Source organism: Phacochoerus africanus, chromosome 11 (genome assembly GCF_016906955.1).
Source record: "Phacochoerus africanus isolate WHEZ1 chromosome 11, ROS_Pafr_v1, whole genome shotgun sequence".
In the NCBI taxonomy this organism is placed as follows: domain Eukaryota; kingdom Metazoa; phylum Chordata; class Mammalia; order Artiodactyla; family Suidae; genus Phacochoerus; species Phacochoerus africanus.
The window spans coordinates 66,901,972-66,917,559 of NC_062554.1; the positions used below are offsets into that span (position 1 = coordinate 66,901,972).

General features: G+C 50.6%; 1 protein-coding gene across 1 annotated transcript; it reads right to left on the minus strand.

The window, feature by feature from the left end:
* Window positions 1-1,088: 1,088 nt before the first annotated feature.
* On the minus strand, window positions 1,089-15,110 carry FCAMR (Fc alpha and mu receptor). Its single transcript, XM_047753909.1, has 7 exons — window positions 14,767-15,110; window positions 14,527-14,680; window positions 11,511-11,571; window positions 5,981-6,319; window positions 3,368-4,136; window positions 2,673-2,791; window positions 1,089-1,756 (listed from the first exon to the last, which is right to left on the minus strand). Exons 1-7 carry the CDS (start codon window positions 14,769-14,771, stop codon window positions 1,644-1,646), a joined length of 1,560 nt encoding a protein of 519 aa, XP_047609865.1. The 5' UTR covers window positions 14,772-15,110; the 3' UTR covers window positions 1,089-1,643.
* Window positions 15,111-15,588: the final 478 nt, after the last annotated feature.

Consider the following 15,588-nt stretch of genomic DNA (forward strand, 5'->3'; position numbering starts at 1 on the left):
TTAGACTGGTTCATCTCTGAACATCTATTAGCTCTGAAATACTGTGAGTCCATTTGGCTAGAGGCATGCCACTTGCCTACTTATTCACATCAGTGGGTCTTTCTCCCCCAGACTGGGAGGACCCCCTGGCATTGGTTTCTCTGCACAGTGTCAGGGTTCAGCCCCAGCGATGAGGAGCTTAGCCGGAAGGATTTCTGGTACTGCTGACAGGGGAGGAGGCAGGGCTGAGCCTCCTGGGAACATCTTCCTGACAATTCTTGACTTGATATGGGGGCCTTTGATTCCCTTCTCTTCTGTCACTCAAGAGCTGCTCTGTCCAAACACGAAGTTTAGACAGCTTGATGGCAGATCTGGCAAAATAAAAGAGCAGATGTGACTCCTGAAAAGTCAGTGGGTTCAAGAGTGGAGCAAAAGTTCCCCCAACGGGCATGAGATAAAGTGATTGTGAAGCAGAATCCACGTAAAATTCCTCTTGGCCACCTTCTCTCTTATCCGCTCCTCTTACCATAACCATTTTCTAACTCCATCAACAGCCTTTGAGACCAAGGATATATTTATAAACAGTTGAATAAGAGGAGCTTTATGAAGAAGATCTACTGCATCTACTGAAAAATACCCTCCTCCTCCATGAACTTAGGAAAATCCCAGAAAATCTTGACTGGGTCAAAAGGTTGACCACATGATGAGCATGGGGCCAAATGGGGAGGATGGATTGGGTCTTGCTTTTGATCTGTATGTAGGGGCTCATGGGATCATCTAAGGGACTCCCCAATGCAGGGGGATTCAGAGCATCTGTGTGGGCAGGGTCCCCAGAGGCCACTGAGCCCATGCCGTTTCCATCAGCCATGGGCATTTATTGGGGGTCCTACTGAGTTAAAGTTCTTTGGGGACGTGGTGAGATTAAAACACACTTACTGTCCTGGGGGAGCTCCTATGGCAGGATCTTGCATTGTCACTGCAGCGGCTCAGGTCGCTGCTATGGTGCAGGTTCGATCCCTAACCTGGGACCCTCCAGGTGCCATGGGCACAGCCAAAAAAACGAAACACAACACAATTACTGTCCTAAGAGCTTAGAATCTATTTGAAAAGGATATAATTAAATTGGGTTGTGATGATCACAGTACAACTATAAATGTAATAAAATTCACTGAGTAATTAAAAAAAAAAAGAAAAGGATATAATTAAATGAGCGCAGCAGGCTGCGTGCTAACAGATGTCAGAAAAGGGGGTGCCTTCCCGGGGCTAGGAACAGTGGCTGAAATTTCATTCATTCTCCACACTGATGGGAAGCATCTCATATTTTCAGACCTCCGGGAATGGAAATTCGACACTTTTTCCAGGTCCATCACCCTCCACCAGTAATTAATAGATCCTTTCCTGCAGCCTTCGTTAGGTCACACTGTCACTTGGGGCTGTGAAACATGCTTGGCCTTCCTTGGCCCAGTGATGGGCAGCCTGTGCTTCTCCAGATGGAGTCCCCCCTCCGCTAGCTTCCTTTCACACAGGTGGAAGAAGGCAGGAGGGGGCTGGGGACATGGTATTTGGTCCTGGTTCTTCTCCCATGGTGACAGAGCGACTAATCCTCCATTCCTCGGGGTGCAGGGTCCCCGTCTGGGACAGGCAGGCTGGCGTGGAGAGGAGCATCACCTGGGAACATCTTCCTTTCCGCCTGGGGCAGCTGGTCCGGCTGGAGGCTCAGCTCCAGAACATGTCATCTGAATCAAGGTGACTCTCGATGACCTTTCGACCTCCTGAGCTGCACAGACACAGAGCACACTGTGAATGTCCGGGGTGCTGAGTTTTACTCCCTGAGAACCACCCTCACCCTACCAGGCCTCAAGAATTTCCTGACACAGAAGACTTGCAATGGAGCCCTTGGTTGGACTGGGATGGGGCCAGGCTTTGGGGCCCTGGGTCCGAGAATCTTAGCCCCTTCCACTCACTTCCAGAACATCTCACCCTTTCTTTGCCAGATCTGAACACCATGGAGCGGTCCCTTTAGAAGGGCTTAAAGCAGAAGTTCCCGTCGTGGCTCAGCAGTTAATCAATCTGACTGGCATCCATGAGGGTGCGGGTTCGATCCCTGGCCTTGCTCAGTGGGTTAAGGATCTGGTATTGCCATGAGCTGTGGTGTAGGTCACAGACGTGGCTCAGATCCCACATTGCTGTGGCTGTGGTGTAGCCCAGTGACTACAGCTCCGATTCAACCCCTAGCCTGGGAACCTCCATAGGCTACGGGTGCGGCCCTAAAAAGACAAAAAAAAAAAAAAAAAGGGTTTAAACCCGGGCCCAGTGCTTAGGAGACCTTCAGCTGGGTCATAGAGAGGGTGCAATTGTAGTCTCATTCCACATCTGGGCCCTGCACTCCTGCCGTCTGTAGCCAGGGTTATTTGTGTGGTTCTTACGCCTACAGTGAGCAATGACTTGTCAGCCTCCAAAAAACTTCTCCTTAAGCTCTGGGATGCCATGGAGACATAGACACACAGATGAATTTCCCATTTGCTGAATAAAAGAAACCAAGGCCAAGCCTGCTTCAATAGCTCAAACTAGACTGCAGCATTTCTACCCCTTGAAGCCCTGGCTGGAACTTGGACCCCACCCAGTCCTGAGGGTGTGGGATGGGAACAGGCACTCCCCCGCCCCAGCCTCAAGGCAACTGAAACCCCACTCACAGCTGCTCTTTCTCCGGAGCTTCCTTTGCAATAGAACCAGAGTTGTCAGCATGAGCGGGCACAGCACCGTGGAGAGGGGAGTCAGGATCCGAGAGAGGGTTTTCTTTTCCTGGGAAGAACTGGAGGGGAAGCAGCAGGGAGTGGGGATGCAAAAAGCCCAGGGGAGGGGAGGTTGGCGCCACGGGGGAGACTGGAGGCCCTCTGGCCCTTGCCTCTCTTTCTACAGGTGCCACCATTCCCAAGGCAGGTTAATTGCTGAGCTGGGATTATGACCCGTCCCCTGCCTTCAGATTCCCAAGCCTCCCTCCTTTTCCCTCCCCCATCAACATGCCACAGTGGGAAAGAGGGAAGAATGAGGGTCAGGGACTGGAAGCTTGGCATTTGGCTCTGCCACAATCTTTCCTTGTGGCTTCAGTGAGTCACTTCCCCACCGGAGCTTTGTTTCCTCATCTTAAAAAAAAAAAAAAAAAAAGTCCCAAAGCTCCCACCTAATTATTCTGTGATTCGCTTGTTAGGATTTTTTTGGCTTGAAAGCCCCTTGCAACTACTTGGTGTTCTCCCAGCAAGGACCCAGGAACGAGGGCGGATTCTGACTTGCATGCCCCTTGCTCTTTGCTGTCTCAATGCTACAAAGGAAGGAGTGAGGAGGCAAAAATGGGGACAGAGGTTACCCAAAGCAGTGCCTGGGGCTTTACCTCTTCACGGAGGAGTCCTCCCCCAGGGGCCTGAGGGGCCCAGCTGCCAGGGCCTGGCTTGGCGTCATGAGGGGACCACTGTCTCCAGCAGGGGTGTCTAGGTCCCCTTCGCTGCTTCCCTCCGCAGATGCCATCTCCATGCTTTTCAGTTCCAAGGTCCACACAGCTGCAGCGGGGTCGGGTCCTTCCTTGGAGCCCAGGGCTTGGGGCTTCGCGACGGACACTTTTTCTCGAGGGGTTTCCCACACCCATTTTTCAGAGACCAGAGTTGATGGCCTTGTGGTCCCTATGACCTTTCCAGCTGTGTCTGAGGCTAGTCTGACCCACTCTGTTTCCTCGCTTTGCCAACTGGCACTAGCAGTTGCCGTTCCGCTCTCCCTTTCACTGGCTGTAGCCTTCTTTGCTTCTGAACTTGTGGAGCCCCACACCTGGATATCTCCTGTGGTTTGGAACTCGCCTCTGATTGTTGAAGCTGGACTCTGTGGGGTGGGGACAGTTGCCCAGATGGAAACCTCCACCTGGCCGCCTGTCCCTGGCGCTACTGTCACAGTTGCTCCTGCAGTTTGCCTTTCCTGAGCTGTAGCTGAGGTTTCGATGGTTCCCAGAGTCAGAACAACTCTGTTCCATTCTGTCTCCTGTGCTTCTAGAGTCTGGATGGTTCCTGACATACATATGTTGGCTGCTGCGGATGCTCTACCAAAAGGCCCCGTGGTGAGCTTGGGAGCCACCCCAGCAGCTGGAGTGGCTGTGGGGATGGTTTTGGAAAACCCTGTATAAATAGCAGAGAGAAACCAAGTGAGAAGGCATTCTGGGCTGCCTACGAGATTTAGCAAAGGACGCCGGGCTTGAAGTGTTTGCTGCATGGAACACAATCTCACTAAGCAGTGCAGTCTTTGGTCAATATATTGGATAAAATAAAAAATTGGGAAAAGCAGATGTATTCGCTGGGCTGTTGCAAATATTGACTTTTTCTGTTCCTATCTCCTTATATGCCCACCCATTCTCTATCCAGCTGCCCCAGGACCTCATGCTGTCCCTTTCCCAGAGGCCCAAGGCTCATCAAGTATTGCTCTTCAAATAAGAAAAAGAGGAATTCTCTTGTGGTGTAGCAGGTTAAGGCTTCAATGCTGTCACTGCAGCAGGGACCTCAGCTGCTGTGGCATGAGTTCAATCCCTGGCCTGGGAATTTCCACATGACATGGGTGCAGCCAAAAAACAAACAAACAACAAAAAAAACAAGACCCAACAAAAATAAAAACTCTGGTAGGAACAGAGCAGCCATTCTCAGCAGATGGTTAGATAGCAACATCTGATTAAACAAGGTCACTGCCCAGACTCCGGTTTGTCCTTCCATCTCTCTGGAAGACTGGCCTGTCACTGCCTGGATGCCCTTTCTTGAACTCTGGCTGTCTGACTCTGGATCGCACAGGCCAGAGACCTGATGGCTGCTGGACATCTGCTGAGAGGCTCTGTCTTAGAAAGAACCTCGTCACATTTTTTTTTTTTGTCTTTTTGCCTTTTTCTAGGGCCACTCCTGCGGCACATGGAGGTTCCCAGGCCAGGGATCCAATCGGAGCTGTAGCCACCAGCCTACACCACAGCCACAGCCACAGCGACGTGGGATCCGAGCCTCGTCTGTGACCTATATCACAACTCACGGCAACGCCGGGATCCTCAACCCACTGAGCAAGGCCAGGGATCGAACCCGCAACCTCATGGTTCCTAGTCGGATTCGTTTCCGCTGCACCACAACGGGAACTCCAAGCCCCATCACATTCTTCAGTGCTGCCCGTCTTACCTGCTCTGCCTGCCTGAGTAGAGACATCAGGAATAAGAAGCCACATTATCCAGCTCATCATCTTCTTGGAACTCTCTTCTAATATACATGACACAACATTCAGGGAATTGGGTGGGAGAGCTTATGGGCATTCGGTTGGGAAGTTTCCCCTCATAGCTACATTCCCTCTGAAGGTAGTTTTCCTCTGAAACAAAAGCCTACATCTTAAAGTCCTTGCCTTCCCCATTTTTCTTTTCCTTCTTTTCTTTTTGCTTTTTTAGGACTGCATATGGAAGTTCCCAGGCTAGGAGTCGAATCAGAGCTGCAGGTGCAGCCCTACACCACAGCCACACTAGATACGAGCTGCATCTGCGACCTACACCAGAGTCATGGCAATGCTGGATCCTTAACCCACTGAGTGAGGCCAGGGATCCAACCTGCATTCTCATGGATCCAACCTGCATTCTCATGGATCCTAGTTGGGTTTGTTAATCACTGAGCCACGAAGGCAACTCCTCTTTTCTTTTCTTTAACGGCCACACCCTCAGCAAATGGAAATTCCTGGGCCTTGGACTGAATCCGAGCCGAAGCTGCAATGTATGCCACAGCTGTGGCAATGCCATATCCTTGAAGCCACTGCACTGGGCTGGGGATTGAACCAGCAACCTGAGCCGCTGCCGTAGGTTTCTTAACTCACTGGGCCACAGCAGAAACTCCACCCCAGCATTTCATCATCCCTCCCTCGTGCTGAAAGCCCTCTTGGACCTCTGGGTCCTCTGCGGTCCCTTCTCCTTCCCAGCACTCATTTCGCAAACCTGACAGCCCCCAGCTCCCACCTGCAGAGACGGTCAGATTCATGCTGAAGAACAGCAGGTTGTTGTTGTTCCCAATGCCACAGCGGTAGTAGCCCACGTCCTCCGGGGACAGCTGGCACAGCCTCACCACAAACAAGCCTTTTTTCGGGAAGTCCTCTAGGGCCACGCGGCCACGGAATTGAGGGCTAGTGTAGCGGTTGGTGGACACGATGGTGTGACAGAGCCCCGTTGAGGGGTTTAGGCGGCACCAGTACTTCCTCTGGTGGCTGCTGATGAGCAAGGGGCCATACTTGCACTGGATGGTGACAGCTCCCCCAAGCTCCCCGGACACCAGCCTCGGTCCCTTCAATGCATTTGCGGCTGCAGGCAGAGAAAAAAAAAAAGTTCAGGGAGACGGAGTGCTGAGTTTGTCCCTGTTTGGGGAGTTCTGCGCTCCAAACTCTATCAGAATTAAGGAACAGGTCAGAAAATGCCTCTGGGAAAGTGATGCTTAAAAAGGATCTATTTAGAAATATCAGAGCGTAGCCACTAAGTCAGGAATAGTTCCAAGATATGGACTGGAGCTGGGTCCAAGGCCTCAAATGAGACATGAAAATGCAAGAATAATCTTATCCACGATTTAGCTCATCATGTGATAGGTGATTGAGTACGAGCCTGTCCAGGGCCTGGGGCCATGTCACTGTGCTCCAATGCAGAAGGTCCACAAAATTCAGATGCTTCAAAAGCTACCATCTAAGCACCTGTAAGTGGGCCGAGGCAACAGCTGACAGAAGGCTCTGGTTTGGTTGCATGGAATGTAAAAGAGAGATGATAATAAAAACAGCTGAGTGTGCTTTCTTCTGAAAAGAGAGGGTGCAGGAAGCAGAGGGGTCTAAAAGGACAAAAGACAAAAAAAAATTTGTATGATCTTTTTAATACAAAAGCAGTTCCTGTCCATGACAGAAAAATAGGAACTATAGACAAGCAAGAGGGGGAAAATATAAAATGTGTATAAGCTCACAGACAGTCGCTTTTAACGTGTTGTTTATCTGTCCATATGTTTTCCTCTGCAAGGAGTTTTTGTACAAATGGGTAATTCTTACATAACTGTTTGTAGCTTAATGTATCAATTAACATCACTTGTACATGTTTTTACATCACTCGTATATCTTTTAAAATGTACATAGGACTAGCGAATGCCTTTTTTTTTTTTTTGCCTTTTCTAGGGCCACTCCCGCAGCATATGGAGGTTCCCAGGCTAGGGGGTTGAATGGGAGCTGCAGCCGCCAGCCTACGCCAGAGCCACAGCAATGCGGGATCTGAGCTGCATCTGTGACCTACACCACAGCTCATGGCAACGCTGGCTCCTTAACTCACAGAGCAAGGCCAGGGATCGAACGCGCAACCTCATGGTTCCTAGTTGGATTCGTTAATCACTGAGCCGTGACGAGAACTCCAGGAATGCCTTAAATTTGATCAAATGTAAGCAGAAACAAAGTTTATTCTTCCTCTCCCTACTTCTTTTTTAAAAAATTTATTGAAGTACCGTTGATTTACAATGTTGTGCTAATTTCTGTTGTACAGCAAAATAACTGTTATATATATAACTGCTATACAGCAAAATAACTGTTATATATATATATATATATATTCTTTTTAATATTCTTTTCTATTACAGTTTATCATAGAGATTCTGAATATAGTTCCCTGTGCAATATAGTAGGACCTCGTTGTTAATCCATCTTATATATACCAGTTTGCACCTGCTAATCCCAAACACCCAATCCTTCTCATTGCCTCTTTATACTTGCTCCGGGACGTCTCTGCTCTTTGATGAATTCTCAGGAATAATTTCAAGTATAGTAGCTTTATAGTCTTGGTTGGATAAGAAAAAGTCCAGCTCAGTGATGGTTGCAATTTCAATCCCTTATCTATTGAAGGCTTTGCTTTTCTCCCAGCTGTGTTTGGAGGCCTGATGTGGGGGAGGGGGAAGGTGGGGTCTCTCACTTTGCTGGACCCCTTCCTCTGCTCAAAACTGCGGTAGGGCTCCTCGGGGACTGGGCGTGGAGGGGAGAAAGGAGAGACAAGGGGACACTCACTCTGCTCGTGGTGCCCTCTGGGCCTGGCCCATGTCCAGAGATGTGAGTCTCCTTTGAGTCTCCCACACAGCTTGTCCGTGGCCTCCGGCTGCAGTTCCTTCCTGCTAAGAACTGCCTCCCCTTCTGCTGGCCTTTTATGACTTCTCCACCACCACCAAGCCCAGGGCTTCTGGCCGTGGGGTCACAATCCCCTCTGGGTGACCCTCTTGGTGGAAGCCCCAGTCCAGCTCCTTTCTGTGGGACCCACACTTGGTCCCAGGAAGCACACCTTTGTCCTGCTGTCAGGAGAAACCTGAGCCATGCAGCAAGCTTGTTGAGTGGCTTCCTGGAAGTTCCTTCTCTTACTTGGCTTCAAGTGAAGGGAAGTGATTCCTCTGGTTGCCCAGGGGCAGGTGGCAGAGAGCACAACACACTGACATCTTTCCAAAAAGCTCACAGGAGGCCCTTCCTCTATCCTCCGATGGTTCCTCAGGTGGCTGCATAGCGGGCTATTTCTGGAAGAACCAGCTTTGCCATCTCTGTCCATAGTCCTGCCCAGGTGGTTTAACATCTTGCTTTAGAATGTGGGTGCCTGGCATTTTTCAGTTTGTTCTAGGTCTGTAACCCCTGAACCCGAGAAAGTTCAATCCTGTTGCCAGGACTGGCTCCATAATTCTCAGGGCCCAGTGCAAAATAAAAACGGAGGAGCCTTTGTCCAAAAGTTATGGAGGATTTCACCACGGCAATGGCAGAGCATTAAGCCGAGCATCTTCTGAATGGGGTCCTGGGGGACTGCACAGGGCACCTGCCCATCACGCTGGCCTGGCCTGTTGCATAAGTCTTGAGGTCTCCTTATAGCAAGAATCAAGGCTATACATGTCGTGGGTAATCCATATTCATTGTAGGTTTAATTAACTGACACACCACAACTATGCCATTATTCTAAATGGCCATTTATCATTCAAAAGCAAGATGATTTCTAAGTACAAACAAGGACCATCTCAGGACAACGGTGATGGTGGTGCCCTGATAAAGTCTTCATGCCCCAGATTTCAGGAACCTCTGGGTGATCTTCACATGGTAAGTGTGAGAGGATGAATGCACCCCATTAATTGGCAAGAGAGGGTATGCTGACTTTGCAGCAGAGAGCTCATTAGTAATCCTTCATCAACTCTTGCAGTGCACATTTTTATCCTTTTATTAATACCAAACTTCACTTCCCTTAAGAACTCATTCAGTGGATGACTGATTGGTAGCTCTTGGTTACATATAATGAAGGTCTGGGGAATTTTGTTGCCTACGAGAATTAAAGACAGGGCTGGCATCCTAGGGTCAAGGTGGGGCTCCCCTGGGGTCCCTTCAGTGGAGGTGGTGCCCTTGTCCTTATTCACCCATCGTCTCCCAGCAGTTGTCCATTGAATGGCTTCAATCAGGGACTTGGGAGTGCGGCACGCAGTTGGAGGCCGTGGACTGGAAACTGCCTTGGTCTGAGGAAGCAGCACAAGGGGTCCATGGCAGGAGCAGGGAGAGGTGGGGTTGTGCCTGGGGTGGCTCCCATCTCCCGCCCACAGTGGGGTGAGAAAGGTGTGGGTGTTTCCTCGGTCCAGCAAAGGGCCTGGATGGGAGAGAGCCAGCCTGCAGCCATCTGAGATGGGGTCTTCCGTGTGGAGGGGCCAAAGCAGAGCCTGGGGCACAGCCCCCTTGCAGGGCCCTCTGAGGGTCCACCAAGGCATTCACAAGAGGAAGAGCCCATGCTAGATCCCTGCCAGGCCAGGGAGCTCCAGGCCATTCCATCAAGGAAGAGCAGCCTGCCTCCTGCATCTCCTCCCTCCTGTGACTCTGCTGGGGGCCCAAGTGCCAGCTGCCTCAGGGGGAAGGAGAAAAGTCAGAGGAAGGGAGAAGGCAGCCCCCAGGCCACCTCCTGCCTTCCTGACGGCAGGCCTTGGGGACCGAAGTGGCAAATCTTTGAATGAAGATTAAATTATTGACTAAAATATTTTTTAAAAAATTTTTGGGGGGGTCTTTTTAGGGCTGCACTTGAGGCATAGGGAGATTCCCAGGCTAGGGGTCAAATCGGAGTCAGCCACTGGCCTACGCCGCAGTGACAGCAATGCCAGATTGGAGCCACATCTGCAACCTACGCTGCAGCTTTCAGCAATGCCAGATCTTTAATCCACTGAGTGGTGTCAGAGATCGAACCTGCATCCTCATGGATACTAGTCAATTCTATTTTTTTTTTTGTCTTTTTAGGGCCACGCCCTCAGGATATGGAATTTCCAAGGCTAAGGGTCAAATGGGAGCTACAGCTGCTGGCCTACACCACAGTCACAGCAACTTGAGATCCTTAAGCCATTAAGAGAGGCCAGGGATCAAACCCGAGTCCTCAGGAATACTAGTCCGGTTCGTTACTGCTGAGCCACACGATGAACACCCACTAGTCAGGTTCTTAACCCACTGAGCCACAGTGGGGAATCCCTAACCAAAATATTTAACTGGACACTTGAAATGAGCAAATTAGAACATTTGAGACTTAAAGGAATTAAGTTAGGACTATTATATGTTAGAAGAAAAATCATGAGCCTGCCTGCATTTTCATTTGGGGTCTGGGGAAGCCAGTTCCTACTGCAAAATTTTAAAGGTGGCAGTGAGAAATAAAAATAAAGAGGGGAAAAATAAAGTAAAATAAAATAAAATAAACAGGGGAGTGTGGTAATATTACAGAGAATTCTTTCTCAAATATTATCTACCTTTGACTCATTACAATTCTGATTTGTTTATAAGCCAAACGTAACTTTTTTTTTTTTTTTTTTAGGGCTGTACCTGCGGCATATGGAGGTTCCCAGGCTAGGCGGTCTAATCGGAGCTGTAGCCGCCACCAACCTATGCCAGAGCCATAGCAACAGCAACGCCAGATCCGAGCCATGTCTGCGACCTACACCACAGCTCACGGCAACACCGGATCCTTAACCCACTGAGCAAGGCCAAGGATCGAATCCGCAACCTCATGGTTCCTAGTTGGATTCATTAACCACTGAGCCACGATGGGAACTCCAACTCTGTGCTCTTTAGAGTAGGGCAGTGTCTTTATCTATTATTTCCCAGGACTGGGCCTGTCACTTGAGTGTTTTTAGAATAAGTGGCACTAGAGCCATGCTACCTCTGGCTTTTGCACACCCTGGAACCCCTATCTTGCAAATACAGCTGTATGATCAATTTGAATTGGAAGACAGCAGAGACATAAAAAAACAGTGAATGTCCCAGAAATCGTCAAGTCAGGCATATGCCCTTTCATGTGAGTTCGTGCCTCACCTCCTTCATTCTCCTTCCTCCCCCGGGCCCAGATCTGACCACTCTCTGGATCAAAAGCCACAGGGATGCCCAAGCTACAGCGGGGGTGCCAAGTGCCCCTGAGCTGCCTGCTAGGCAGGTCTGCAGCCTGGAAGGTTGGGTCTGGGTGTGCAAACTCTGAGTCTGGGCTGTGTTGAGGGACTCACCCTGCAGCAGGCACAGGAAGAGGAGGAAGGGCATTTTCCATCCTGCCCTCGGATTGGTGACCTGCCAAAAAATAAAAACCCACTGTAGATGAAGAATTCTAAGAGGAGGCAAGTGAGAAGCTGAGTGGGCAGCCCTGGGACCTGGGCCAGCACGTTTTCGCTCTGGGACCTCAGCTGGCTCAGCCCTAGGACTGGATGGGCTCCCTCTAGGAGCCTAAGAACAGGACAGGAAGTGCCCTCTCTGAGAGAAGCAGAGCTCTGTCCCCATGGCCCTAAGCCTGCACAGCTGGCTCGAGTCACCACCACCAAGACTAGAATCTCCCGCTGTGGGACCCCAGGGCCAGCACCCACTGGCTGGTGTGCGGCTCTGGATTTGGGGATCATTGCATCGTAGAAAGCCTCCAGGCTCAAAATCTACACCTTCGCTGGAATTGCGGGGCACTGGGAGGCTTACTCTGTCTTAGGGATTAGCTTTCTCTCCAGGGGAGCGAGCATCTGTACGGAGTAGCTGTGCCACTTGAATAAGATTGTGTGGAAGGACCAACCCGTGATTCTCGTCCCCCTCTCTCCTCGCCCCTTCTTTTCTGCAGAAGGAAACTTGTTTCCTTTAGGGGAAGCTTTCTGTCTCCCTGGTAGCGCCTCCAGTCAGTAACAGGACTTATATGTTAACTAAGTCGTTGTCTGCCCGAGGGTCCTATTTTCTGTTGCTTCTTCACAACTTCTAGAAAAGCCCTCCCTGGTCCCCAGACCACACAGATCTTTCCCTGTCCTGGTATCTCTCCCACTGCCTTGGGGAGCTCCTTGAGGGCAGGCTTTTGAGCCTCGAGGCTCTGAAATAGGATCCTGCCCTGCCTACTCTTGATGCACAGCTACTATGAACAAGAAGCCCCCACTCTTCTGACAGACACCGTACTGGCCACTGCTCAATAGTCTTTGTTGCTTGATGATTAAGAAGACAGAGATTGTACATGATACTTCTTTTGCTGTCCTCTTAGGGTTTTCATGGAGTTTTATTTTTTTAAATTTTTATTCTATTTTTTTTTTTTTTGGCTTTTTATGGCCACACCCATGGCATAGGGAAGTTCCTGGCTAAGGGTCGAATTGGAGCTGGACCTGCCCACCTACACCACAGCCACAGCCATGCCAGATCTGAGCTGCATCTGAGACCCACACTGCAGCTCACAGCCATGCTGGATCCTTTAACCTACTGAGTGAGGCCAGGGATCGAACCTGCATCGTCATGGATACTAGTCAGGTTCTTACCCCACTGAGCCACAACGGGAACCCCTCATGGATGTTTTTGGAGTGATTAAAAATCTGCTCTTTTAATCTATCTAGTGCCTGCAATTCCTGAAACCTATGGATTTTTTTTTTTTCCTAAAGAAAGCAAATTTAGGAATTCTTTTGTGGTGCAGCAGGTTAAGGATCTGGCATTGTCACTGCAGCAGCCTGAGTTTGGGAACCTCCACCTGCAGCAGGTGCAGCCAAAAACAAAAAAACCCAAAAAAACTGCAAATTTAAGGTAGCCATTGTTTTCTTCTTCCTATGCTAATACATAACTCACTAATATTGAGAACAGGCTCTGAGAGTCAATAGTTTGGCCCAGGGCAGGAGTCCCTCGCCCCACTGTAACTGCCCAACTAGCCTAAGCCACACAAGGCCACTGGCCAGTATGGGCTATAGACAAACGGAGGAGAAAAGGTGGGAAGGGGTCGGGGGCGGGCGGGGGGAGAAGGCAGAGGAAGCAGGAGAAGGGGGAGAGGAGAGAAGGAGATAGAAGCCGTGGTTGGCCCTGTAATGCAGGTTGATGGTTTAGCATGTCTCTGCCTGGCCACCTCCACTAAAGCCTCTGCTTATTCTGTCCAGGACAGGCCCCCAGAGTGGTCAGATTTGGAAAAGTCCCCAGGCTTCGCTGGCCTCTGGTGCCCTGGGTCTTGGGCACTGTCATGGTGGCCCGAAGCCCTCCTTGCCCTCCAGAGCTGCTGGCTTTCTGCTCTCCCTCGGAGGCCCTCCCGGGTGTGCCCGCTCCTAATCTGTTGTTTGATTAATATTCACCAGGTCTGAGCTAATGCTGAGGCTGGTGCCCAGGTGCCAGCGGGCAAGTGTTGGGAACGGGCTAAGTGCTGACGCAGCACGTGCTGGGGCCAAGGTCTCTGCACCTCCCCTCCCTGTTCCCCAGAAGTCCACACCGATGCCAAGCTATCTCTCAGCTTCAGGAGCAGAAACCGCCTCTGAGGGGCAATGAGGAAGCACGGGGTGTGAGATAAAAATGCCTCCAAGGAGTTATCGGCCTTGATTGGAGGCTGTAAGAATAACAATCAACGGAAAATCTCCGAGTCACCCACCTGCCCATGACCTTCAGAAAATCTCCCAGGAGGGAGACAGGCAGCCTGAGCGCAGGAGCTTGGGGCACCAGGCCTCTGTGATCATGTGCGCAGCATTTTAGGGGATGAGGGCACATCAGGGAAGCCTCTGGTCCCTGAGTCCTGCTAGGAAGGGCTCCACTCCAGCTTTAGCACTCTCCAAATGCCCACTGCCCTGCTGTGCCCCACTTCTCTCCTGTCCCTCCCACCACCACCCTGGGGCTGCAGACAAGAAAGGATGGAAGCCATGAGGTATAAAGGGAGGAGCACGGGACCAGGAGTCAGGAGGTTCCACGCTGTCTTCGGCTAACGGAACGACCTTGAAGCAATGCATCTTTCCTCTCCATGGCAACGCAAGAGCTTAGATGGCAAGAGCCCTGTGTTTCCTTCTCCTTCGAGTGCTAGTTGGTTCTACATCTCTCAGGGGCCTGTAAGGTCTCCTGCATTCTGCAGGGAGGGAGGGCGTGGGTGAGTAGAAGAGGAGAGACGGGAGGAAATGGCTTGAAGTCTAGAATCCTTCCCTGGCTCCCGTGTGCCAGGCCAGGCTGCTTGGGGCAGGGCACTTGAGTGCCTACTGGATGACTGCTGCTGGGAACTCACCACCCACAGCCAGAGACCAGCCCCCAACCTCTCTGGGGAAAGCCTTGCCTCACCTTTTGTTCTCCAGGCTTCGCTGGGGCTTCTCCATCCATTTCAGTCCAGAAACAAAATTCCACTTGGACTTTTTCTTTTTTGAGATGCTGGTGATTGGATGCCTCCTCGTTTCTTTTCTTTAAGCCTTGAGATGGAGTTGGGGGCCTGATGTGGCTGAAGGCAGCTGGAGTTAGCCCTGGAAGAAGGGGGGACAAGGTGTAGCCCTGCCACTCACCTCTCCTCAATTGCCATCAACTCACCTCATGCTGGATCTGGGTTTTTACTTCTTCTTAGAGGCAGCCAGCCTTGGTCTCTGGTCCTTCGTATGGTTCCTGCAGAACTTTTCCAGGGGTGATGACTGTAACATCAAGGGAAACACATTGACCCACCTCCTTCTACCCTCATCTCCCCTTCAGCCCAGGATCCCAGACTTTTCAAGATGCCCCAGCTCAAGCCAGCCCCCTCAGGTCTCTCCTGGGTGAGTGATGCAACAATATTGGCAGGACAGAAAGTTCAGGAGAGAAATTCCCCTGCTGTCTGGCTGGCAGCTGCTGCCTCCTCGCTGACTGAGCCCCTTCAACTTCCAGAGGAAGGCAGCTGGAGTTCCCAATTCCAGTTCAACTGCATGCCTGGTGGTTACCAACTCATGCCCTGGACAAAGCACAATACAGTAAATGAGATGATCTCCATGGAGAGGGAACACTGACAAATGTGGCTCATCCAGGGGGATGACGCATTTCAAAAATACCCCAATATTTTCCTTCGGAGACTATTTCATGGATGGGTTTTCCATTGGTGGAATATGTGATCTGCCTCTTTCTGTTGGTTTTACAGCGAAACTTAAGTGGCAGGCATAGCCCAACAACCAAGGGGCTTCAGGGGACAAAAGTGCTGAAGATTCTGGTTAAAGACCCTCACCGGGACCCCTGATGGACTAGGTAGCACCCTTGAGCCAATTAGCAATAGGAAAAGAAAAGAAACAACTCCATAGGATGCTTGGAGTGGGACTGGGACAAAACCATCTTGTGCATGTGTGTGTGTGCCAGTGACCATGTGACAGCTGTGTGTGCTGCTGTCCCAGG